The sequence below is a fragment of the Sceloporus occidentalis genome, unplaced genomic scaffold (genome assembly GCF_023333645.1).
Source record: "Sceloporus occidentalis isolate IW3139 unplaced genomic scaffold, rSceOcc1.0.p SCAF_4, whole genome shotgun sequence".
In the NCBI taxonomy this organism is placed as follows: Eukaryota; Metazoa; Chordata; class Lepidosauria; order Squamata; family Phrynosomatidae; genus Sceloporus; species Sceloporus occidentalis.
This window is the reverse complement of record NW_028316984.1, coordinates 149,684,561-149,711,336: the sequence shown is the minus strand read 5'-3', so window position 1 is coordinate 149,711,336 and position 26,776 is coordinate 149,684,561. Positions and strand designations below refer to the sequence as shown.

General features: G+C 40.2%; 1 protein-coding gene across 1 annotated transcript in view; it reads left to right on the top strand.

Moving 5' to 3' along the window:
• The window catches only part of SCG5 (secretogranin V), a 35,780-nt gene extending 20,248 nt beyond the window's left edge, over positions 1-15,532 (top strand). Inside the window, exons 5-6 of the mRNA XM_089522006.1 lie at positions 10,526-10,579; positions 12,510-15,532. Of these exons, the coding sequence (XP_089378132.1) occupies positions 10,526-10,579; positions 12,510-12,614 (159 nt within the window). The 3' untranslated portion in view covers positions 12,615-15,532. The remainder of the gene's footprint in view (positions 1-10,525; positions 10,580-12,509) is intronic.
• The last annotated feature ends 11,244 nt before the right edge of the window (positions 15,533-26,776 follow it).

Sequence of the window (26,776 nt, the reverse complement as noted above, 5' to 3'; positions counted from 1 at the left end):
GCAGAAAATAATCTTATTCCATTCTCAGTGCGACACCTCTTCAAATACTTAATCAGGGCGATCATATCACCTCTTAACCATCTCTTTTCCAGGCTAAACATACCAAGCTTCCTAGGTCTCTCCTCATAGGGAATGGTTTCCAGACTCTTCGTCATTTTGATTGCCCTCCTCTGGATATGCTACAGCTTGTTAACAATTGTGGTGTCCAGAACTGGACACAGTATTCCAGAGGCCTGACCAAAGCTGAATAGAGTAGCAATATTACTTCCCTTGATCTAGATGCTATATTGATGCAGCCTAGAATTGCATTGGTCTTTTCAGCTGCCACGTCACACTGTTGACTCATGTTTAATTTGTGGTCTACTATGACTCCTAGATGATCCCTTTCACTTCTTGTTAATTCTTGTTAAGCAAGGTGTCCCCCATCCTATATCTGTGCAGTACCATACATTATTCCATGTTGAAATTCATTTTGTAATTATTTGCTCAGCTTTCTTTCTAATTTGGTGTCATCTGCAAATTTGATAAGCATGTCCTCTATTCTTTCGTCCAAGTTGTTGATAAAGATGTTGAATAGCACTAGGCCCAGGGCAGAACCCCGTAGCACCCCAGTGGTCACTTGCCTCCAAGATGAAGAGGAGCCATTGCTGAGCACCCTTTGTGTTCAACCAGTCAACCAATTACAAATCCATTTAATAGTTGCATTGTCTAGCCCACATTTTACTAGCTTGTTTGCAAGAATGTCATGGGGAACCTTGTCAAAGGCTTTACTGAAATCAAGATATGCAATATCCACAGCATTCCCTTCATCTACCAAGCTGGTAATTTTATTTTAAAAAAAAATAGATAATATTCGTCTGGCATGACTTGTTTTTCAGAAACCTATGTTGACTTTTTGTGATTATGGCATTCTCTTCTAAATGTTCTCTGTTTAATTGTCTGCTCTAGTATCTTTCCTGGTATTGATGTCAGACTAACTGGGTGATAATAGTGGGATCCTCTTTTTTTCACCCTTTTTGAAGATGGGGACAACGTTTACCCTTTTCCTGTCTGCTGGGAATTCTCCTGTTCTCCAGGAGATCTCAAAGATTATTGTCAGTGGCTCTAAGATTCCATTTGCCACAATCACCGTGAAACAGTTGAAAATTGCCCCAGAAACAGAACAGAGGTGACCAAAACCTCTGTTCTGGTTCCTGAAAATGGTGATGGTGTGGCCTATGTGGGGTTGGAAGTAGCTCAAAATGGCCCTATAGCCTCCCACATCTCCCCACCCCTGGTGTATAGCATTTGTAAGCCTCTATGCAAAGTTCTCTTACCAATCTATAATACAATTTGTCTGAGTTTCTTATAATATACAAACATTGAAATTTTAAAATAGAAACTAAAGCATATGACTAGAAAATCAAAACTAGCCATAATGCATTAGGAAGGAAAACTTTCAGCAACTGTCACATTAAAACAGATATTTTAAAACTGACTGGTCCAGATTGTGTTAATTATTTAAAAGGTCTAGGTGGACAGAAAGATCTTCATCTTCAGCCAAAATGCTTCCAAGGCTGGCTGCAGCCTCTCTGGTTAGGTTGTTCACACTAGCTGCCACACTAAAAAAAAAGGCTCTCTTCCTAATAGTCACCTGCCTTACTTCATATGCAAGTTAACCTAGCAACATATGCATATGTAACCTGGTTACAAGCCATTTAGGCACAATATGATCACTCAGCTTCATTCAGTAGCCATGTAGCTCTAGTTTAGACAAATTGCAGTTTCCAACCCATTTTAAAGGCAATTCCATTTGCACTGGTGTAAATGAGAGGACATAGAAGAATGATACTATTTCTGCTAAAGCTGATGTAAAATGCTTCAAGCCATAGTAAGCCTCAGGTGACATTACTGTATCAACACCTATAACCTGCAACCTGATCCACTGGGATAACTGTGATACCATCTAGAACAGGATGAAGACCATTAATAAAACACCGGCCTCTCTCTTCAGTACACTGCATCTTGGTTTGTTCATTCCTAACTGTTACTGCTTCCAAGCACTGTTTCAGGACTGCCATAGCCTTACCTGACAATAAAAATGACAAATAAGGTTGAGTGTTAGTTGAATATGGAAGACACCTCAGACCTAGTGTATAGAAGACCTCTCAGAGTGGTTTCATGCTGATATTAAATAGCCTGAGTCAAAGAATAAAACTTGTGATTTTTAGGGGATCAAACAGTAATCTTCTGTTTATACCATTTGAAAATTACTATCCAAGCAGGTGCAGAATTACTACTACTACTACTACTACTACTATCTTAAGGCCTACCTTTCTCCCAGTATAAGGACTCAAGGTGGCGCACAGCAAATTTAAAACAATACAATTTAAAACAATACAAAAGCATTACAATGTATAAATATAAAAATTTAAAAACAAACAATTTAAAAAGTTAAAACAGTTATGCCTTTAAATTTAAAATCTATTATAAACTCTATAAACAACATTAAAATCTGAATTACACAACATTTAAAGCCTAACACCTGTCCATTTGAAAAAACCTGATGGCACAAGGATATTTTTATCTGCTGCTGAATGGAGAGTAAGGATGGGGCCATCCTGGCCTCTCTAGGGAGGGAGTTCCAGAACCTGGGAACAGCCACTGAGAAGGCTCTTTCCTTTGTTCTCACCAAACACGCCTGAAAGGGTAGTGGGACAGAGAGAAGGGCTTCTCTGGGTGACCTCAACACTCTAGTGGGCTCATTAAAGGATATATGGTCCTTCAAATAGCCTTAGCTCAAGCCATATAGGGTTTTATAGGTCAAAATCCAAACTATAGGCTTATCGCTCAAAACCAGCACTTTGAATTGTGCCCAGAAACAGACTGGCAGCCAACAAGGGACAACAAGGGAGTTGTGTGCTCCCTGTTGCCAGCTCCATTTAACTTGGCTGCAGCTTTTTCAACTACCACCAATTGATGTTGAAGGCTTTCATGGCCAGCATCCATAGTTTTTTGTGGGTTTTTCAGGTATGTGGCCATGTTCTAGCAGAGTTTCTTCCTGACGTTTTGCCAGCATCTGTGGCTGGCGAAACGTCAGGAAGAAACTCTGCTAGAGCATGGCCACATAGCCCAAAAAACCCACAAAAAACTACCACCAATTGATGCCTTCCAGTCCAGTGTGTCCAGAAATGTACCATGGTCAATGGAAAGGACTCGAGAATCAACAGGGTTGCATTCCTCCCAATTACTCTCTCAACAAAGATCATTCCACACAAGGCAGTGTCTTTTCCAGGTAAAGGTAAAGGTAGTCCCTTGACATGAATGTCTAGTCATAACCGACTTGTCATCTCCGAAGAGCCAGTGTTGTCCGAAGACTACTTTGGTGGTCATGGTGACATGACTGCACTGAACACTGTTACCTTCCCACCAAAGTGGTACCTATTTATCTACTTGCATTTGCATTCTTTTGAACTGCTAGGTTGGCAGAAGCTGGAACTAGTGACAGGAGCTCACCCTGTCATGCAGCACTTGGGCCTTGAACTGCCAACCTTCTGATCTTAACCACTAAGCCACTGCATCGTGTCTTTTCCAGGACCAGCCCTGAAACACAATCAGAACAGATCAAGATACAGTAATCAGTTTCGTCCAGGCCTTGGTTGGTCACTGTAATTTTAATCACTTTGTCTCGGTGCTAGCCACTGTTAGCCTGTAGTAGTTAACATCAGAAGGTGTTGAATTATGGCTTCCTTTAAAGAATCTGGGGCCATCTCCCTCTGAATGAAATATTTATTATCTTCTGGACCTAGCTAGAGATCTCCTTCATGCTGGATTTAATAAACAGTGAAGTGCAACGATTGAATATACAAATTGTGTAAAGATTCTTTCAAGCACCTTGCCTGCATCCACAAGCTGCAGTAACTAAACATCCATAAGAACAATAGCAGACTGTACTCCAGATACCTCCACTGAAAATCTGTGCTCTGTTCCAGATGTGTTCCTACTTGCTTTGATGCCCTCAGCTGAGGTATATACCAAGGATTAATATGAGGTATTCTCAGAAGAAAAGGGCACCTTGAAGTGTTCATGTCAACTGTCCAAGTTATCCCTCCATCCAGAGGACAATTAGGGCATCATCACAAACCACACTAGCCAGAAAAATTCCCAGAATCTTTGGGAATGCATCAGAATGTGTAAGCTTATGAGAGTGCATCATTTTAACAGGTTGCCTATCCAGAGGGGGAATGCCACTGGCAGTCTAAACCTCAACAAGATGTGAGCAAAAGATGCCCAGCATCTCATCAGAAGCCAGCATGTTCTGTCTGGTGGAACTTTAAAGGGCATGCAGCATTTTCAGTTTTACCCTTGTTACATAGCTAATATTTTATACCAAATTTCATTACCTTATCTGCACTCTGTTTCTATTATACTTAAAAATTAGTTATGGTTTTAAAATATTTCCAGGCAGACAAAACAAAATACGATCTTTGTTGAAACAAAGCAGTTGTACTGAGTGTTTTTCTTTAAAGATGCAACTTCCAATTTTAATTGTAGAACAATTTTTTTTTTTAAAAAAATAGAAGATCAAGTTAAAACAACAGGTTAAAATAAATTATATATTACTTCTTACAGGAAACAGTGTATACTTCTGTTATTGTTTCTTGCATGCTAAATAGAATCCCCCTCCCCCCAAGTAAGTTTGCAAAAAATGACTCTAGCCAAGAATGTTTCTCCTTGGCCAACTTCATCTCAGTTACCTTGTCTTTTTGGCACAACCGAGATGAAATAGTTGAGGTCAGGGAAAAGTTATGTCTTGTGAATTTGGAGTTTAAATTAGCATGAGAAGTACCCACAGATAATGTTTGGCATAAATCACTGTAGCTCTCCAAACCATTTGTTCCTCAAAAATCAAGGTTTATTTCAGAAATAATTGTTTTGTGACTCTTTCACTACTTCTGTTGATGTTGTGACTGTTGGGTCAGTTGTTTATATAACTATGACATAGCATTTTGCTTTTCACCTAATTTTAATCTAATCTCCTTTTCCTCAGTTTTTTTAGTCCAGAACTGTAATCCCAATTGAAACAAAATCTGTTGAGCATCTGTCTAACATTCCAGGCCTTATTTGAACTCACTACATTTATGAAATATAACAATATGTGGAAACACTTGTACAGGCTGTGGTCATAGTCATCACTTTTGCTTTTTTTTAAAAAGAGAGTTCTTCTGTCTGCCAAGACAACTTTGGCAGTTTTAAAAAGTTTGATCTATTAAAAACGTTCTAGACCAAACATTGAATTCTTTTTCATTTTTGTTTTTTAAAAGGATATTTTTAGAGGGGGAGTTAAATGAAGGGAGGGATTTTGATGTCGATATCTTTAGCCAGAGTGCTTTACATTTAGGCAGAAAAATTAGATACACAAATACAGGATGAGTGGCATCTAATTTTGATAGGAGTATGGCCAACAGATTGGAAGTGATCAATAGAGAATCCTCATCCACAAAAAGGGAGAGACAAGAGGCTGCAGCAACTATAGGACCATAGCACTGATCTCCCACGCAAGCAAAATCATGCTCAAACCTTTGCAACTTATTGCTTTATCACACTAGAAGGCAAACAGGATTTAAACGAGAGTTGAATGAGAGTTAAACAGGAAATGGTGTGTGATAAACATCAGGCATTTCCTGTTTAACTCTCGTTTAACTCTTGTTTAAATCCTGTTTGCCCCCTAGTGTGATAAAGCAGATAGACTCCAACCATACATAGAGAGAGAAATCCCAGAGGTTCAAGCAGGGTTCAGGAAAGGTAGAGGCACTAGGGACCACATTGCAAATATAAGATGGCTAATGGACCACACCAGGGAATCCGAAAAGAAAATCAGCAGGGCTTTATAGACTATAGCAAACCCTTTGATTGCATAGATCATGAAATGCTATGGAATGCTCCATGGGAGTGCCAGCACATCTGATAGTCCTGATGAGGAATCTACTCAGGACAAGAAGCGACTGTCAGAACAGAACGTGGATAAACAGAATGGTTCCCAATTGACAAAGGGGTCAGACAAGGCTGCATCCTTTCACCCTATCTGTTCAACTTGTATGCATAACATAAGAAAAGCAGGCTTGGACACAGAAGGAGGAGTCAAAATAGTAGGAAGGAATATCAGCAATCTGAGATGCAGATGACACCATAGTAGTAGCAGAAAACTTCACAGACCTGGAACACCTACTAAGGAAGATCAAAGAAGAAAGTTCAAAGGCAGGCTTAATGTTGAACATAAAGAAAACAAAAATAATGACCACTGAGGACCTTCACAAGTTCAACCTAGACAATGAAGAAATAGAAATAGTAAAAGGATTCCCATACCTGGGATCAAACACCGATAGAAATGGGGACTGAAGATTAATAATGGGAAGGGTGGCTATGAAAGAACTAGAAAAGATTCTAAAATGCAAAGATATACAATTCAGCACAAAAGTTAGGATCATACAAGCCATCGTATTCCCTATTACCATGTATTGATGTGAGAGCTTGACAGTTATGAAAGATGACAGAAAGAAAATCAATTCATTTGAGATGTGGTGCTGGAGAGGATCCCATGGACAGCCAAAAGGACAATCAAATGGGTCATAGAGTAGATCAAGCCTGAAACCTCCCTGGAAGCCAAGATGACCAAACTGAGGCTGTTGTACTTCGGACACATCATGAGAAGAAAGGACTCATTGAAAAAGACAATAATGCTGGGAAAGGTGGAGGGAAGTAGGAAGAGAAAAGGCCACATGCCAGATGAGTGGACTATTAATGAAGTCACGGGTATGGGGTTGCAGGAACTAAGCAGAGCAGTTGAGGACAGAGGGTCTTGGAGATGTCTCATCCATAGGGTTGCCATGAGTAGAGAGCGACTCAAAGGCAGTTAACAACAACAAATGTGCGAAAAGGATCCGGGGTCTTAACCCAAAGCTAAACACAAGTCAACAGTGCAAGGAAATCAAGGGAAATAATAGTATCACTCTGTTCTAATTGGTCAGGCCACACTAGGAGGACTTTGTTGAATTTTGCATGCTACAGTTTAAGAAGGATATTGACAATCTGGAAAATGTGTAGAGGATGGGTGATTAGAATTGTAAAGATTTTGAAAGCAAAGCCCTGCAAGGAAAACTTGAGTGAGCTGGATATGTCTAGTCTGAAGATTAGACATTTAAGAGGTGATATGATAGCCTAAAGTGGCCTTCCAACTCCAAGCTGTCTTGGATGAAACCGATTATCTGGACCCATTTCAAACCGGCTTTAGGGCGGGATACGGAGCGGAGTCAGCCATGGTCGCCTTAATCGTTGATCTCCGTCTGGGCACAGACAGGGGAAGTGTGACCCTGTTAGTGCTCTTGGATATCTCCGCGGCTTTTGATACCATCGACCATGGTATCCTTCTGGAATGCCTGAGGGAGTTGGGTATAGGGGGCACTGTGCTCCAGTGGCTCCGATCCTACCTCTTGGGCAGGTTCCAGATGGTGAGGCTGGGGGACAGTTGCTCTTCTAGAAAAGAGCTAACATCTGGCCTCCCCCAAGGCACCATCTTGTCCCCCATGCTGTTTAACATTTACATGAAACCGCTGGGAGAGAGAATCCAAAGACATGGGGCGCGGGGTTATCAGTACGCTGATGACACCCAAATATGCTTCTCTATGTCCCCGACTGTTACAGTGACTAAGGATGACACCTCCCCCCTGAATCCCTGCCTTGAGTCGGTAAAGGGCTGGATGAGGAAAAACAAACTCAGGCTGAATCCAGAGAAAACGGAGGTACTTGCCATAGGATCCTTAGGCCTGGGGAAGGAAATTTGTCAACCACTCCTAGACGGGGTCACACTTCCCCTGAAGGATGAAGTTCGCAGTTTGGGAGTACTCCTGGATCCGTCTCTACGTTTGTCATCTCAAGTAGATGTGATGGCCAGAAGTGCTTGGTATCAACTTTGGTTGATGTGCCAACTGCGACCCTACCCTCAACTGAAAGGATCTTGAAGCTGTAGTACATGCTCTGGTAATCTCTCGTCTTGATTTCTGCAGTGCGCTCTACATGGGGCTACCCTTGTATCAAGTTCAAAATCTCCAATTAGTGCAAAATGCGGCAGCCATGTTGGTCACTGGATCCTCGAGATTTGACCACATAACACCTATTCTGAAAGATCTACACTGGCTTCCAATTAGCTTCCAGGCATAATACAAGGTGTTGGTTATTACCTTTAAAGCCCTACATGGCTTGGGCCCAAGTTACTTACAGGAACGCATCTCCCTATACAATCCACCCCGCACTCTTAGAACAGATGGGAAGAAATTGTTAGAGGTACCAGCATCTAAATATGTTTCTACTTCCCAAAAAGCATTTAGTATAGCTATGGAATGGACTTCCAGAGGAGATCCGCCTTGCTACATCCCTGGAAACTTTCAAGAAGGCAGTTAATACAGAGCTTTTTTGACGTGCATACCCACCTGACCTTCTATGAATTACAGACTGTTTCTGTATGGAACGAGAGCATCTGACCCCATCATAGTTGATTTTATGTTTTTAACTATTGTTTTAACGTGTAGTAATAATATTGTAATGTTTTAATTGTATTTTTTAAACTCTACTGTGATCCTGCCTCGATCCAATTGGGAGAGGCCGGAAGATATAAATAAATTCTGTTGTTGTTGTTGTTGTTGTTGTAAATGCTATTTCCTAACTACATTTGAAGGTGTGGGACGCTCCCTTGTTGGTGGTCTTCAGACAAAGTTGGGATGGCCTCCTGTCAAGGATGCTTTAGCTGTTAAGTTCCGCATTGGCAAGGAATTGATCTAGGGAATCCTTGGGGTATCTTCCAATGCTATGATTGTACAACTTGAATAAAATATAGAAAGCAATGGTGAAAGCACTTCAGATAAAGACTTGGAACACATATGAAAAGGCATATGTCACCCCATAGTTCTTGTCATCTATAACCACTGAATCTGCTGCCTGGACCTGATTAATTTGGAATTCAACAATTCTCATAATTTCAATTCCTTTAAAAATATTCTTTTAAAAGTCTGTTTCCTTTTTTAAATAATATTTTTATTCATTTTGTTGTCGGTTGTCCTGAGTTCCATTTTGTGGGGAAAGGCAGGGTATAAAACAAAATCAACAATAGTTGGAGTTGTTGTGTTCCCTTCTCCTGCTTTACAAAACACTGAAAACATGTAAAGTTCCTGGACAAAACCATGCAGGTAAGCATCTACTTGTGTGATATGCATTTTCCTCTCTCTCCTCCCCACACATCCCAAGTCTATCTGCATGGTCCCTCAATCCTCCAGAGCATATGGGGAGATTAGAGGGGAATGCAGGAAGAGAAGAAATCAGTTCTGCTAAAACATTTGTTTAGCTGGCAGTAACACACATATATAACAAAATGAGTCAAACGATCAGGAATAGTTGTGTCATAAAAATCAGCACTATCTGGGGGATTCTGGGAATTGTATTCTAAAAGCAAAGCTCTGAATATAGTCCTGCCTCAAACTGCTTACTCTTGACCTCCCTGCAGTTTTAAATTATCTATGTCTGTTTATATGCCTCCAAGCTGCCTATTGACTTACAGAGACCCCATGAATTTTATAGGGTTTTCTTAGACAAGGAATACTCAGAAGTGTTTTTGCCAATTTGTCCCTCTGAAATATAGTTTACAACACCTGATATTCATTGCTAACCAGGGCTGACCCTGCTTTGTTTCCAAGATCAAACAACATCTGGTGCCTTTAGGTTAGGTTGTGGTTGTTGTTGTTGTTGTGTGCTCTCAAGTCCTTTCTGATTTACAGCCAATCTATCATGGGGGTTTGTTGGCAACACTTGTTCAGGGGAGGTTTGCCATTGCCTTCCCCTGAGGCTTAGAGCATTTGACTTGCAAGGTCACCATGGGTTTCTTGGCCAAGTAGGGAATTAAAAGCTGGTCTCCACAGTCATAGTCCCAACATTCAAACCATCATGATGGTATTACATAGTACTAAATTAGTACTAAATCAAGCCTATTGTTCTATCTAGCCTCCTAGACATTAGGTCTTTTAACGTGTCAGGCAGTTTTTCCCTACTCCATGAATATACTGTAAGATCTCTGTAGCTGGAGCTTGAACTTATCCATACTAAACTTGTTCCATAGCAGTATGGACCTTATCCATACTAAGCACTTGTTCCCTAGCAGTATGGACCTTATCCATACTAAGCACGTGCTCGTCCACTCCTCTGTTTTTTCCACTCTGACTCTTCCCTTGCTGAGACAGTTATATTAAAACCATCATACAATATATTCTGACTTTTATAATAGTTGATGACACTGTGCATCCCAGAAGAATAGCAAAGATATTTTATTAATAGCTATAGTAATTCAAATGTTTTCTTGTGGTTTATCTTCCAGCAACATGACATTCTCTCCCAAACTGCTTTCCAAAATACTCATATGCTAATATTTACATGGCATAAAGTCTTGCTTGAAAAGAAGGTATAAAATTTGATCCATACTATGTAATTTTGTTTCTCCTTTCAGAATAAGAATTTACTCTTTGAGAAAATGAAGGGTGGACCGAAACGAAATAAAAGGGTAATTTTCAGAACACAACTTGTTCTCATTTTAGTACTTTAGTCTAGGTTCAGACAACAATGCAAAGTCAAATCATATTGCTGAAATAAGATAGATGTACTATTTGCAAATGTTATATTTGGCCATAGGCCTTGCTTCACCAGCATTTCTGCAATAAGCAGTACCTTTCTATAGATGTTTCTTTCATCTGAGCCAGTTTTTCCTAATATACTATTTGCCAAATCATGGCACTTGGTTTTCAATTAAAACTAGAAATACACTTGACCTTTGCCCCCTTTAAAGGCTTTAAAGACCATAGAAGAAGAATAAGTACCCATCCTAAAAGTAATCCTTCCTCTGGATATCTCTCTTTTTTATTTTTTGGGGTGTGTCTCCTTAAAGGACATGTAATCCATCTGCCTATCTGGATCAGGCACAATTAAATGATTCAGACACAACAAATGCAAGTTGTAACTGAACTGCTTGATCCAGTTGGTGTGGCTAACACAGTAGATTGTGCTGAAATACAGCAGACTATTTTTTAGTTTTTCTGGAGTGTGTGTGTGTGTGTGTGTGTGTGTGTGTGTGTGTGTATATATATATATATTCATACTAAGTTCTCTCATAACATGCCACTGTGGGAATCAACTTAGAAAGCAGATAGCAAATATGTAATATGTGATAACCATTTGATTATATTAACTTGCATTCAGTTAATGTTAAAGGTATTAACAAAGACTGTTTTGATTGTTGAAGAATTTTTCATGCACATAAAAGTATAATGAATGCAGTGGGCCATATCCACTGGGATTAGGGGCACAGGACCCCTGTGGAAGTGGAAAATCCACAATTTTTAAAAAACTTTTTTTTTAACCTGAGAGAATACATCTCTCCAGCACAGCTCTACAGTCAACATCCACTGAAGGTTGACCGTAGAATTTCTCTGGAGGAACTACAAATGCCTAGAGAAGTGTCCTTTCTAGGAATCTCTACGCCCTCCAATGAAACTTCTGGTGGATACTGACCACAGGGTTATGCTGGAGGACCTAGAGATTCCTACAGAGAACATATCAAATCTGTTAACAATGAAATCTGCGAAAGTCAAAGCTGCAAATGTTGAGGGCCAACTGTAAATTTGTATCAGATACAGTTAATATGTACCTATCAGAATTCTCTGGCATCTGTATCTCTAGAAGTTATTAAGCCACATTCAGACTACTAACTTCATTTGCCAGCTTTGTGCTCGTGCAATTGCAGAGATAAAAGCTATTGGCCTGAAATAGATGGGCATACAGGTGTGGCTTCCAGCTGCTCCGGGGGCATGGCATTTAGATGGCACATGCCCTCAGAGCATCTGGAAGCCACCCTGGAGTTGCTTAAGGCAGCCCAAAACCAGCCCCAAAAGGACGGGATCTTTTCCGCTCCTTGCCATGGTCCATTTGGGACTATGGCAGGAGGTGCCTTCGGGGCCGCAGCATGTCTTCACCATGGCCCTGGGGCAATCAGGCCAGCAGCAGCTTCTGGCTGCTGCTGGAAGCCCATCTACCTCGCCCCATTGCTTCCTAGTTAGCATATTAGCAATTGGATCATCAGGACCATTCTTTCCCTATTTACACGTGTTAATGCACAGAAATAGGTGTTCTTAGTGACCAAAGAGCTGCCTATCACTCAAAAGTCACTCTTCTGTATCTAGTGCCAATTTCTTCTTCTCTCATTTCTGTCTCAGAAAAGTAATCAGTTTGGTTCAAGCCCACCCAACGAACAAGCATATATCCTCATTTTTCAGAACAGAGATTAAGGGAGAACATTTCAGGCTGTCATCTTTAATATATCCACTCAAGGGTATATCCCAAATACAAGTGAACACCATAGGACATTTTTCTGAATTCTGTCCCATTCTAAATCATTTAATTTTTACATGTCTCTCTCTCTCTCTGTATATATATTTCAGAGTACAAATCCGTATCTCCAAGGACAAAGACTGGACAATGTTGTGGCTAAGAAATCTGTTCCACATTTTTCGGATGAAGAAAAAGAGAGTGAAGAAACTAAATAAGGTCTCATGGAAACCCCTAACCTTGCTTATATATAATCATTGATTAAAATCCTTATAGTGGCTGCATGTTTGTTACATATATCATTATTGCTTGAAAGCACCTAGATTTATAACATTTGTTCTCCCTGATACATTAAAACCCAGTTCTGCTTTTTGTTAAGTTATGGGAGTAGAATTTTCTTGCTTTGAATGTGGAAAAAGCTTTTAAAAAATAATAATGTTAATGTTCAGTGGAATTTAAATGGCTTTAAGAAACAAGTTTGTAAACAGGACAACATTTATATATATTCATACAATATGATGTTTGCCCTTTGCAATTATTTTACCAAGTTACCTTCGTAAATACTAGCCTAATTCACGTGTTTTCCCCATATGTGCTGTTTCTTACAATAAATACTAAAAGCAGACTTCAGCATTTGCATGGAAATATACACGTTTCAGAATATTTTTGCAAAAACACTCTTGCTTACTGTAGGCAAATTATAAAGTTTGTTTTCAATGTGAGATATTCAGTTAAATATTATGCTTTTTATTGTCTTGGAAAGGACACCTGACATACGTCCTGCTGAATCTCTTAAATACAGAAAGGTGTGCTAGCAACATATTCGTCCACGAAGAAGCACTATTCAGTACAGAAGGGGCCACACTTTGTCTGAGGTTTAATTAACAGTAGACTTGACCTAATTATAAATAGTACAAATCCTCTTCATTTTCTCATGTATCCCCACCACATTAGCCTTTGATTCTCAAGTGTTGATTTTCACCTGTCTCTAGCTTAAAATGGTTGATGTTGGTATTACTATCCCCTCCACACCCTGACTGTTAAATTGTTGAAAATAAGAAAAACAAAACGGTGGCCAGACAGAACAGAAGAGAGGAGAAACTGGGCTATATTTAAGTGAAACACAGGTTGTAAGTTGGAATGAAATATATGCCATAGTTCTGAAAACAGCAAAGACTAGCAGCAGCCTCTTATAGAGATCTACTCAGAAATAAGTTACACTGAGCTCACCAAGGCTTACTCTTAGGTAAGTAGCTACAGGATTGCTGCCTAGGAATATAAGAAAACTTCTTATAGACCAATATCAATCTATTTCAGTTTCTTGTATTGCAAAGTGGCTAGATCCCTCCAAGGATTGCCTCTGAACATGTGGTTGCACTTCACCATTATATCCAGTAACCATTGACAGACATGGCTCACTCACCACTTTCCAAGGCAATGGCCAAATAAGATCTTGTGGTAGCAAATTACTCTTTCTTTTCTGACTGTCCAGACTTCACACCTTCTCCATTTCCATGTCTTATAATACAATTTGTAATATAGGAAATGGAGAAAATATACTCATCTGTATCATGCATAATTTTATAAATATCTTTTTATGTTTCCTCTTAGTATTTTTTCACCCCGCACTCCAACTACAGAGCCCCACATGAAGGCCTTGGGGGTGGGGGGGAGAGAAATATAGGGGAGGGGACATGAACCATCCTCAGTAAGTTTTCAGGAAAACAACAACCGTAGCAATGAGTAAAAATATGATACCGATCCCTGGCATATGGGAGAAGGGGAATATGCCAGTCCCCCGCATCAACCATCTTAGAAAGCACTGTTATAGGGAACACTTGTTTCTGAAATCAATGCTCCTGTGAGTCTGCAACCTGAGCCAAAAGCCTAACTTGGGCGGTGTACAGACTACCCGAAAAGGGTGGCCTGCCGCCACCTCCATTTCCGCCGGCGGGAAGCCTCAGCCTCAGCCTCCTGGTGGCAGAAAAAGAAGCTGCAAAAGCAGCTTCTTTTTGCAGCGTGCAAGTGACGCCGCAGTGCACCATTAGCGCACTTGCGATGTCACCTGGGCGCCGTGACGTGCGGACACTAGGTGTCCGTTATGTCAAAATGGCGGCGTCCATGTGAACAGGGCACCACCATTTTGTATGTACTCTGTACATACTAAGGTTGCGGGTGTCTAAAAGAGATGCCTCCAGGCAACCCTAGTACATACGGAGTACATACTTGGGTGCCCATCTGTACAGGGCCTTGGATTCGTGAACAGTATGAACCCCTCCACCATTACCTGTAACAAATTACTGCTAACTTCTCCACTTCATCCAGACACACTGTTAGTATACGCTGTGTACCCCATACTGTATTTGAGGTCTCCATATTATCATATTTTCATGTCTGAGATCATGATAACCTTTGAAAAGCAGGTGAAGTTCTCATGAAGGAGGAAGGAAGACCTGAGGACATGTGTACAATCGAGGTAATGCTACAATCAAAGCTAAATGGGTGTGCTCACTACTTCCTCACCCCAAGTCTTTTTGCATTTCCTCTTGTAGCAAGAGACAAAGGAGGTTGCTTTGCACCAAAGCAGTAAACCAGCTCTTTTTTCCTATCGCTTGCCCTGTTTCCCACTATCTTCCCTGTCCATCCACCCAGACGTTGTCCTCATCCTATCACTGTTTTGTTACCCTAAAGTTAGTCATCAACCAGTCTAGAATCCTACTGTTAATTCTTGAGAAATCCATCAGGTCTTGTTACCTTGTGAGAGATTATCAAACATACCCCCAGAGGCTGGTTATTAGGTATAAATATTAGTTCTCAAACCTAGCCTCTTTACACACAGTTGGCCCCAGTCTGTGCTCTGTGTGCATTGAGAAATTCTTCCACACACTGTGCCACCCTCAGACCCCAGTTTGAGCCACTCAGGCTTTTTGTGGTCTACTCTTCGGACAAGTAATTATCACATTCCTGACCCCTCAAACTCACTATCCAATTTCCATATTTCCATTTCAGTTAGGTCTGAATGCTGTGCCTGTTTAAGTTGCTATCATAAGTGTGATTGAACTCTGTATATTTCTAAATAAAACCCTAATTTACCCAAACTTGGAGTCCTCAGTGAGTACTGATATGTACTGGTGCTAATGGTCCTAAAGTTACCCAACCTCTTGCAAAGGTTATGTTAATTCTCCCAACATTTAAAGGGAAACTGACAGTTGATGCTCAGTAGCAATATAACAATATCAAGTACATTTCTATACTTCTTATTAGTGCACTCAAGCACTCCCTAAGTAGTTTACAAAGTGTAAGCTAATTGCCCCCATAATCTGGGTACTCTTTTTAGCAACTTCAGAAGGATGCAAGCCTGAGTTGAGCCTGAGCCCCAGCTGGTACTGAACTCGCAACCTTAGGGTTTGTGAGTGACTGGCTGCAGTACAGGCATTTAACCACTGCGCCATCAGTCCCCCTTTTCTTTGGGTAACAACACACATACCTGTAGTGTGACCAGTTTGGAACTCTGAAAGTTAAATTAGAACATAGTGATCTGTATGGGAGGAGAAAAGTCCCATGAATATGGAATACAGTCCAGATAGTGGACTTTTTCAACTTACATGGTTTTAGGCACAATTAACTTCACTTTAGGTCCAAAGCAGAGCTCTCTTTTGGAAAACCCAGAGCTTTGTATGTTGACTGTCACTGGAACATTGGCAAATAGCTATAATTTTTAGCAGAAACAGATGACATTTTTGCAAATAGTAGCATACTCTGTGGGGAATAAGATCTAGCAAAGTATCAGACTAATAGGTTTGGGAGGGAATTGTGCTAGATGTATTTAAATATGGGCTGGATTGTTTTAATGGCATACCTAGAATCTTTTAGTTTAATTGTTTTATATAGCTGGAGAAAATCTGCAGACAGAAACTTAAAGCCTACAGTTTTTATGCTTAGGTACAGGGAGTTCCATGCAAGGGCAATCTTTTTAATTTGGTGGTGGTGGGTTTGGAAGGGATTTATTTCTTCTCCCAGTGGTTTTGTGTTCAACACCCATGAAAACAGCTATTACAAGTTATGAATATTAGACTTTGATACATAAGGCAAGGAATTGTCTGTTGCCAGAGTCTTCACACATTGGAGGAAGATATATTGGAAGGTAGGACAAGGCAGCCTGGATCCCTGTCCAAGCCTCAATTCTAACATTCAAACTGGAATTTCTTTTCCTCCTGTTGTCAAGGAAATGGTTTCATCAGTTGTGCTCAGGAGAGCAATCAGTGCTTAACTAGTCTGTTTACCACCACTGCCAAACTGGCTCAGACTGGTACAACCTCCATTGTAAAGTACAGTGTGCTTGCACCATACATGGCCTTACCATACCCAGATTTAAGCTTACCCATACAGCAAGCCACAAAGGACAAAATGGCATGTGTGCCGCAGGCACCCATGTGGCGCCGCACACAGGAATGCACTGCCATAGCATATAAAGGGATTTCACTTTATGCGGTTTTTCCCATATGTGTGTGTGTGGGGGGGAGTCTGGAACAGATCTCCAGCATATAGGAAGGGGCCACTGTACTGTGCAATTCCCTGAGAGTTTGGGCAAACCTAATCTGGATTTGAAAGAGAGCAAATATCAGGACTTACTTGGCTTTGTTTTACTTATGTAACCCCATAGTTTTCAACCCCCAGACCATCAAAGACTCATTATTAGTGCCCAGAGGGCACATTCACATCTGCCTTTTGCTCATGGCTTTGCACTCATCATTTTAAGCATGTTTCTATTTCATTTTTTTGAACTCATCATAGAACAACACTGAGGTCATGTTTAGCCCTGCCCAGAGGCTTCCACTTCACTTCAGGTGACAGCCCACATAAGTTAGCCCAAAAAACCCACAAAAATCTATGGATGCCGGCCATGAAAGCCTTCGACCTCAAATTCTCTATGATCTTGTTTCCTGACCTCTGGCTTCTTGGACTATTTTCATCAGTGACCCACTGCTTGGCTTTGGACACATTTTTGTGCTCAGACTGTAGTTGGTATTGACCATCTCTGTGTTTAGTTTTGTTCTGGCTTGGTTTTACCAGTGGTTCCTCTCTCCAATCAGAGGTGTATTCTCCAGGGCACTGCCATCGTGAAACAGGAGTGTGGGAAACAATAATTCCTGCCTGAAATCCTGGAGAGCCACCAATAGTTAGAATGTATAGTTATTAGATTAGATGGACCAATAATTCAATTCAGTATATAGCAAATCCCTATATTCCTGCTGCTGGCTCAGGCATATAGTCAGAAAAAGCAGTAAAAACACAAAACAATTCAGGAAAATCCCATCTCTCCCCAAAGCACTGTAATTGGGAGTAGGGGACAACCCTAGTGACAAAAGGAGAACTCTTCCTTTTCTTCTCCCTGCCTAGCATTTCCCTGAACTTCTGGATTTAGCTGAACTGGATGGTACTCCTAGTAGGCAGCATTTTCTCCATTTCTCCATTTTTAAAAGCATCTTGGAATACAGCCAGACACATTTGTTTCTCTGTGTCAATGAAAAGCACATCACTCTCCAGTGTCATATATAGAGCATTTTCTTTTTCACTTTGGATCTCTCTGACATAAGTTGAAGAATCAGCTTGAATTCCTGTGCCTTCTCCTAATTCACCATGAGAAGGAAGTCTGTAATAACTGCTCATGCTTGTTTTATTTATGATGGTAACTGTTTTCCAGTGACAACGACATTCCTCACTTTCGAAGTTTCTGGCAGCCATGTGTTGAACACATGGGAGCATTACAAATCTTAAATGATAGTAAGTGGCATGGCAGAAACATTGGCAATTACAGCTGACAGAACTTTGAAGATCTTTCACAGTGAGCACTATCTAACGTTTTAGCTTTCAGGTCATGAGAAGAAATAGGAGGGCGAAGGGTGGTTCCAATCTTGAAAGATTGGGGTCACTAAAATCATTTTTCCACCACAAAGAGAATAATTGCTTTCTACAGAAACATGGACATTTTACTGCAGTGTTATTTCCTCATCCTCTTTCTCCATTCCAAGAAAAATAAGGGTGGGAGTCAGTGGCACAGCTTTCCATGTACAACAAAAGCAGGATTTATTGGTTAAAGCTGAAAGCATGAAGAAGGAAAGTATCTTGTTTTTATTCTTACCACAAAGTCAATATGATTATCCTATCCTTCTGCCTTCATTACAGAGACTCTTCCTCCTTTCAAATGAACTAATAAATTGTAAGCAGATGCTACTCTGGAGCTTGACACCTCTCTGTTAAATCTTATGCCCTTCCACTAATGCTGTAAACAGGTAACTGAACTTGGCTCCTTTAAAGTTGAGTTTAGGAGACTTGGCTAAGATAAATCAACATCAGTCTACAGACTTTCTGCATAGCTACTTATCTAAGTGCTGCAATTAGGTATGCAATGCCACCTACAGTTTACAATAGTTCTCTAAAAGGTAGCAATACCTTGGCTCCTTGTATGAACTCTTTTGTTACCCACCTCGATCCTCAAAGCGGAAGAGGCAGGATATAAAATATTATTATTATTATTATTATTATTATTATTATTATTACAGCTCTGTCATCTCCAGCAACCTAGTCTCCAAGTGTCTTATTCTACCCATTCTCTTTTACTGCTAACAAGAACCTCCATCTCAGCACTTTCATAGGACTCTCTCCCAGACCTCTGGACACAATGAGCACAGCATTCACTTAGGGACATGTTGTAAGGGCAATTAACACATGTATATGTTTTTTGGACAGGATGCAGTCCTTTGTGCCTTGTCCAAAATCTCTTCCTCTGGGAAGACCTGTTGCTGATCCATGGGGAAAAGGGGACAATTCAGATGCAACTGTTCTAGGCTTGGAGGGGAAGAAAAAAGAGGGTTCACTCCACCTGTGAGTACAGACTCAGTTTTACACCCCCTTTGGTCTGAGACCAGCTGCTTTTTCATCATCTGAATTGCCTTCCCACTCCCTCCTTCCCCAACCAGTAAGCAGCAGCATTGGGGTGCCCTCCTGGGACTTCACAGCTGCAACCAGGTGGAGCTGTACAGCCATGCGGAGGACACAGAACTACACTGACTAGTGCTATATTCTTCCTTCTCAGTGTAGGACTTCAGTCATTTTATGTGGTAGGATCATTTAAAAGGAAAGGAAAGGGTTTTTTTTGTGCACATGGAAATTTGGGCTTTAATTGGCAACAAGGTTTTTTATTGAAACCGATTACTTGACGGCTTCATTGGGATTAAGGATACGTGGGTGAAGATATGTCTAACTGCTTTGGATCCAATTGTGTTGCTGCAGACATGGTCAACTACATTCAGCATTCCTTTAGTAACATGACTACAAGATTCAGTGGAACTGAAAAAGTGCAGATTTTCATCACCAGATTTTGTAATGACTTTCACCACTGCATAAATTTTGTTGGTTTTCATTTAGTCCACGGTGGCATCACATATCAGGAGCCAAGGCAATATATCTTCAGTCAGTATGTCAGTGAGGCTATATGTCACTTTTCTATGTGCTGAATGGCCATGCAAAATAACATGTGGTGCTGAGAAGAACAAGAAGAAACGTATCTGGCTTCTTGTGCAGTAGAAAAAGCAGCTCTGTATAAACCTGGCCTTCTCTATCTCTTCCTTCACATCCCACCATTAAACCCAGATATTTTATAAACCTTTTTTATTTGTTGTTGTTATTCGTTGTCAAGCCTGCTTCAGCTTATGATGACACTATAATTAAGAGGCCTCCAAAATCCTGGGTTATCAACTGTGCTGCTCAGGTCTTGCAAACTGAGAGTTGTGGCTTCCTTCATTGATTCTATCCTCCTGTGCTGCTGTCTCCGACTTTTCCTCCTGTCTTCCACTTTACGAAGATTAATTTTCTAGTGAGTCATGTTGTCATATATGTCCAAAGTACAACAGTTTCAGTTTAATCATCTTGGGCTCTAGTAAATGTTCAGCTTTGATTTGCTCTAGGACACATTTGTGTGCCTTTTTGCCAATCTGTGGACCTCCAGCACTACATTTCAAGTGAGATGATTTTCTTTCCGTAAGCTTTCTTCACTGTCCAGCTTTCACAATCATACATAAAAATCAAAAATAGGATGGAACATGGAACAAGGTGTTTCTACATGCCTCCCTCCTCTTCTTTCCCTCTTCAGTGCCATTGCCCATTTGTTTCCCTTTCATTCTGGGCCCAATATGTGTTACCTTTCTGTAAGAGGGGACACATTCTCCAGATGTTGCTACTCCTTCACCTTACTGCTCTCACCATTCACTCACTTAGAGAAGAGAGATACGTCACCGACTCCTAATACATCAGCCACATTCTCTCACTACGTGCAGGAATGCATGATTCCTTTTGAATTACCCAAACCTGTGACGGTCTATTGTTGTCACCAACTCCTAAAGCAAACAGCCATGTTCCCTCATTACATGTAGGAATGCATGATTTCTTTTGAATTTTCTAAACCTGTGATGGTCTGTTGTTGTGTCCATCCTTGAAAGAAGGGAGATACGTCACCGACTCCTAATATATCCAGCCACATTCCCACACTACGTGTAGGAATGCATGATTCCTTTTGAATTTCCCAAACCTGTGATGGTCTACTGCTGTCACCAACTCCTAATGCATCCAGCCATGTTCCATCACTACGTGTAGGAATGCACAATTTCCTTTGAATCTCCCAAACCTGTAGTTGTGTCCATCCTTGAAATAATTATTTAAGAAACACTGAAAGGTTCTGGGGATTAAAAAAGATTTCTAATATACTTCTGACTTTTTTTCTGTAGCTACAATAGCTGTGAAATGCCCATTACCCTGGAATGAATTGAGAAGTATGGAATTATACAATGGCTGATAAGTCAGTTCAATGTAACTATACTACAGATTTGTAGTAGTTACAGTGGGCCTGTTGTATCAGTGGGCTTGTGATCTATGATGTTGACCACAGGGGATTGCCACCCTCCCCATATTATTTGATGGTGGCAACATGAATGCACACACACATAGAATCATAAAGTTGGAAGAGACCACAAGGGCCATCCAATACAACCCCCTGTCATGCAGAAACTCAAAATCAAAGCACCCCAATAGATGGCCATTCAGCCTCTGTTTAAAAATCTCTGAAGAAGAAGACTCCACCACTCTTCAAGAGAGTGTGTTCCACTATCAAACAGGTTTTACTGTCAGGAAGTTCTTATTAATGTTGAGGTGGAATCTCTTTTCCTGTAGTTTGCATCCATTGCTTCGGGCCCTGTTATTTGGAGCAGCAGAAAACAAGCTTGTTCCATCCTCAGTATGACCCTTCAAATATTTAAATAGGGCTATCACATCACCTTTTAACCTTCTCTTCTCCAGGCACCCTAAGTCTTTTCCTATAGAGCATGGTTTCCAGAGCCTTCACTGTTTTGGTCATCCTCCTCTGGACACGCTTATTGAAACCTACACCTTCAAATCACCAGACCTAAGGGCTTCAGTTGTGCTAAAGGAAGAAGTGAAATGGTTGCTGCTCCTGTGCTGGTATTATACTATTTTATTTTTAGTGTAGGACTACAGTGTGAAAGGGGTTAGTGTGATAAAAGCCCTGAGTAAAATGGGACACAATCAACTGCATTTTTTCACATTTGCAGGGGGACCTGGCACAGAAACCCCACCAATACTGAGGGCCCACTGTATATTTGATTTTGATCATTAATACTTTGGGAAAGCTGCAAACAAACTGTTCAGTAATATATGAGTATGTGTATAATAAAAAAAAAAATTGTATTTATATTGCCCCACCTCTCCCTACGGATCGAGGTGGGGTTACAACCTGATAAAACAAAACAACAAAAGAGTTCTGGCAAAAACTATAAGGGAATAACAGCACCCTGGAGCAAAAAAAACCAATGTAATGTCTAAAAGGGTAAAATTTCCCCACTGGAAGATCTAAAAATGCTAAGGATGAATAGAATATTAAAAATACAAAACCAGAGAAACTAAACCCTGGTGAAAAGCCAATAAAACCACAGAAAGGGTGAAGAAAAGCCCCCTCTATTTTTTTTCTCTTGGCAGTTATAAACAATACTAATAATAAAAACCAAAAGGCCAGACGCGTTTCGACCTACGTCTTCTTCAGTGGCCTGTCAATGTTTAAAATATAAAAAGTGTAATAACTCCTTAGCTTACAAAGTGACTTTGCTGAATTCAAAAGCTGCAATGAGCTTGACTGGCTCTCAGAGTGTCTTACATAACCAGCTGTGCTGGTAATGAGCTTAATCCTGCTAAAACTCAAGGAAAAATCATAGGGAAAAACATAGGGTGTGGAGTAACAATAAGAATCTGAAAATCACCATCACATATGAGGTCAACGTGGATTAAAATACCCACCACTGGATTCATATGAGTTCCCGTATTTATGGTTGTGTATTGGATATCCCATCTGAAACCTAAATTATAAAGGAAATACTTCCCCGGTACCATCAGCCCTTACAAATCCAATATAGGGAACCATCATGTCACAAGACAAAGAAAATAGGACACAGATATAAAAATATTCAAACTAAGCAATTCACATTTTCATTTAAACACCCCAGGGATTCAGAATTCAAATGATGGATCCATTTGAGTTCTAATACTTGTAATTGTTTTATGTTTTTCATATTAGATATCCCATACTGTGCAATGTATACAGATAGACAGATTGGACTTGTTCTTGATAAATGTTAATTGACAATTAAACTCACTTTCTGATGTGATTGGAAGCAATCTCACACCACATCACATTCAGGAAATTGACGTCAAATGCAGACAACTGTTATGATCTAGAAGAAGTTTGTGCCATTGCAGAGGCTAGTGGGGCAAGCCACCAAATTTCTGTGTTGAGTTGGGAGTCAGGACACTTTGTGTCAGCACCAATAGCATTTTGCTGATTTTAAAAGAAATTACCAGATGTAACTATTTTAGTCACTTCTGAATTATGAAAAAGAGCTACATTTAAAAATGTCGACTATAGCAATAATCAATTACATTTGGGTCTGTAAAGGAATTACTTTTTACAAGTATCTTTCCAAGCTCTTTGTAATCAAGGAGCTACAAAAACCTCCTCCACCTTACTCTATCTTCTTGCCTCCCCCACCTTACACAAAAACCTCCTTCACCTTACACCATCCTCTTGCCTGGAACAGAATATAAAAACTGAGAACATGTCTGGCCAAACAATTTAGAATGAGACAGATTTTCTTTTGTTAATGTCCTTATTCCAAAATGACTTTGAACAAAACATCTTGCCACACTCCGAAACATGAGAGATCTGTTCATTTTAGAGTGTAAGAAAAATTCCATGCTGGATCAGATTAAAAGCATACCAGTCCAACATTCTGGCCACAAGTGGTCAATCAATTGTCTGTGGGAAGCCCACCAGCAAGACGTGAGCTCACCTGCACCCTTTGTTTTCATATTCTCAGCAACACCCATAGACTGGAGGTAATAAAGCGCCCTGCATAGTAGCCATTGATAGACCATCTGCCATGAATATATCTATCCCCCCTTAAAGCCATACAAATCAGTAGCCATAATTACATCTTGTGGAAGTGAATTTCACAGTACAACTGTGTATTGTATGAAGCAGAAATTCCCGTGTGAAGTTGAAGGCTTTCATGGCTAACATCCATAGTTTTTTGTGTGGGGGGGGGGTTGGACTATGTGGGCATGTACTAGAACGTTTTGGCGGCCTCTGTGGCTGGCATCTTTAGAGAAACTGCCACCTTTCAGTTCCAATCCGGTTCTCTCATTTTTCAGCTTTAATAGAGAACCTGTCTTTGAGTGTTATGAGAGGAGGAAAGCTTCTCCTTACCAACTTTCTTCAAGCTGTCCGTAATTTTATATGCTTTTACTTCACCTTTTTTCCAAAGCCAAACAACTTTTCCTTGTAGATAGGTTGTGTCATACTTTTGATAATTTCAGTTGCCCTTTTCTGTACCCAAATTAATGTTGCCAGGTTTTCAAATTAGCAATAATGAGCAATGAAAATTGCTGACATGCAGGTTAAGAAGCAACAAGTTTGTGCTCTGCCAAAATACCAAATGAAAGTATTCAATTCTGTTAACCCAGCCATGTATTTCTCTGTAAGATTAACATATTGTCCACATCAATAAATTACAAGATGCCCATAGTTCAGTCTTTATGATAGACCCACATCCCGAAATACATGATTCCATTTAACTACACCTTGTTCAGAAAAAAGGTTTTTTTCTAATGTTAGGTGGAATTTTTTTTCTTGTACTTTGAATCCCTTGGTTTGTATTCTTGTCCGGGAGCAGCAGAAAACAAGCTTGCTCCATCTTCTCCATGCCATCCCTTCAGATTATTTAAAGATAGCTATCATGCCCTCTTTCAGTCTTCTCTTCTCCAAGCTAGGCATACCTAGCTCCCTAAGGCCCCATACTGACTGTCAAAATAAAGCTGCTTTGGGTCATTTTGGAGGTATGCTGTTTAAATGATGCATGCGTCCTAAGAGTCCGGAAGCCACAGCAAAGCCATGATCCAGTCCTAAGGACTGGAGTGCAGCTTCGGCGCAGGTTCTGGCCTCTTAAGATGTGTGTGTGTCATTTAAGCAGCATACCTCCAAAGTGACCTGAAGCAGCTTTATTTTGACAGTCTGTATGGGGCCTAAGTTGATCCTCATAAGGCTTGGTTTCCAGACCTTTGATAAACTTGGTCACTCTTTTCTGGACACATCTCAGCTTATTGGCTCTTGTTCAATCTGTGTATGAGAGGAAAAGCTTTGCGGATCTTAAATAGATCACATCCTTTATAATTAGGGAACCTGTCAGCCCAGTAATGGGCATACTTTGAACAACTACAGACTGTCTCTTCTCTTGCTAGTTGTAAAGACTTTCTGGTTATCTGTAGCATTTGGAACTGTATTTTAATATTGCTTTATAATTTTATATTTGATTATATGTATTAGCTGTTTTTACACTTTGTATTTTACCTGCATTATTTGCTTAATTTTGTATAATTGTACACCATTGGCAGGTTATATGCTGTTTTGATGATGCCTGTAAAGTACCATGCAAAATAATAATAATAATAATAATAATAATAATAATAATAATAATAATATTTTCTGGACTTCCCATAAATGATACCTGGTGACCCTATACACCTTGTAGAACAGAACCATTTGCTGTTTAAGCTCTTCAGTCATGCCTACCATGGGGCTGAGGAAAAGAGGAGAGAAACAGACAGAAAGTAATAGACAGCACTGTGCTGGGGGAAAAATCAACTATTATTCTTATTAAACTTTCAAATGGCTGGTGAACAAGATGTAAGAAAGTTAAGAATGGGTTCAGCTGAAATGAGAGCCATTTCCAATTACTGGAGAGCCTTTAGGCAGTTTGAGCTTCTCTTTCCTTCTATGTCCCTAGGACAGATTATAGGGATGTGGTTCTCAGGCCAGTTCTAACTGTGCCACACTTCAGATAACTCAGTGGGATCTTGGAGCACACCTACTAGTGGGGCACTCAGTCCAGAGCCTGGAAAAGATATAGTTTTGGTGGCTCTCCCAGATAACTAAAATTAAAAATATAAAGATAAGAGAACAGCAATTAAAGTTAATTAGCAAATGGTCTAAAAACCCACATCAGATAGCAACGATACGTAAAAAACATTCTCCAAATTGGATGTGGTAAAACAGGAACATATTTCATATGTGGTGGGAGTGCCCCTATGTACAAAATTTTTGGTTAGATGTTATACCAGAGCTAAACAGGATGATGGGGAGAAACTTTCAATTTGATAAGGAGAATTGTTTAACTCTGAATTTGAGAAACACTTCAGATTGAATAAAACAGAAGCGTACATAGTAAAAAACCTGTTAAGGGCCACACATGCTGTAATAGCATTGGGATGGGAAAATAAACAATGTTGGGGGGGGGAGGGTCACACTATATTGCAGAATATCTTTTATTTGAATATTTAAGGGAAAGAAAAGGAAATACATTGGTCAAATAAATGAAATGGTTTGGTGGAAAAATGAGGTTGTTGGATTGAGAAAGTTAAAGCTGAAAGGGGGTACAACAAAGTTAGAGAAATTATTAATAAGATATCCCACATTATGGATACTGGGTACTAATTTACTTGGTCATAGCCATCAGAGGGGGAGGAGGGAGGGGAGGTGTGTGTGAAAAGTATGTGATCTAATAATGATAATATTTTGTAAGATTTTATTACAGGGGTAGGCAACCTGCAGCCCGCGGGCCAGATGCGGCCCGGCAAGGCCTTGGGACCGGCTCCAGCCTGGTCCTACCGCTGATTGCCACTGGGGCCTTTGGGGGACAATTGCCTATAGAAGCCTCAGAAACATGCATTTATATTAACATTTTTTAAAAAATCAGCAAATTTT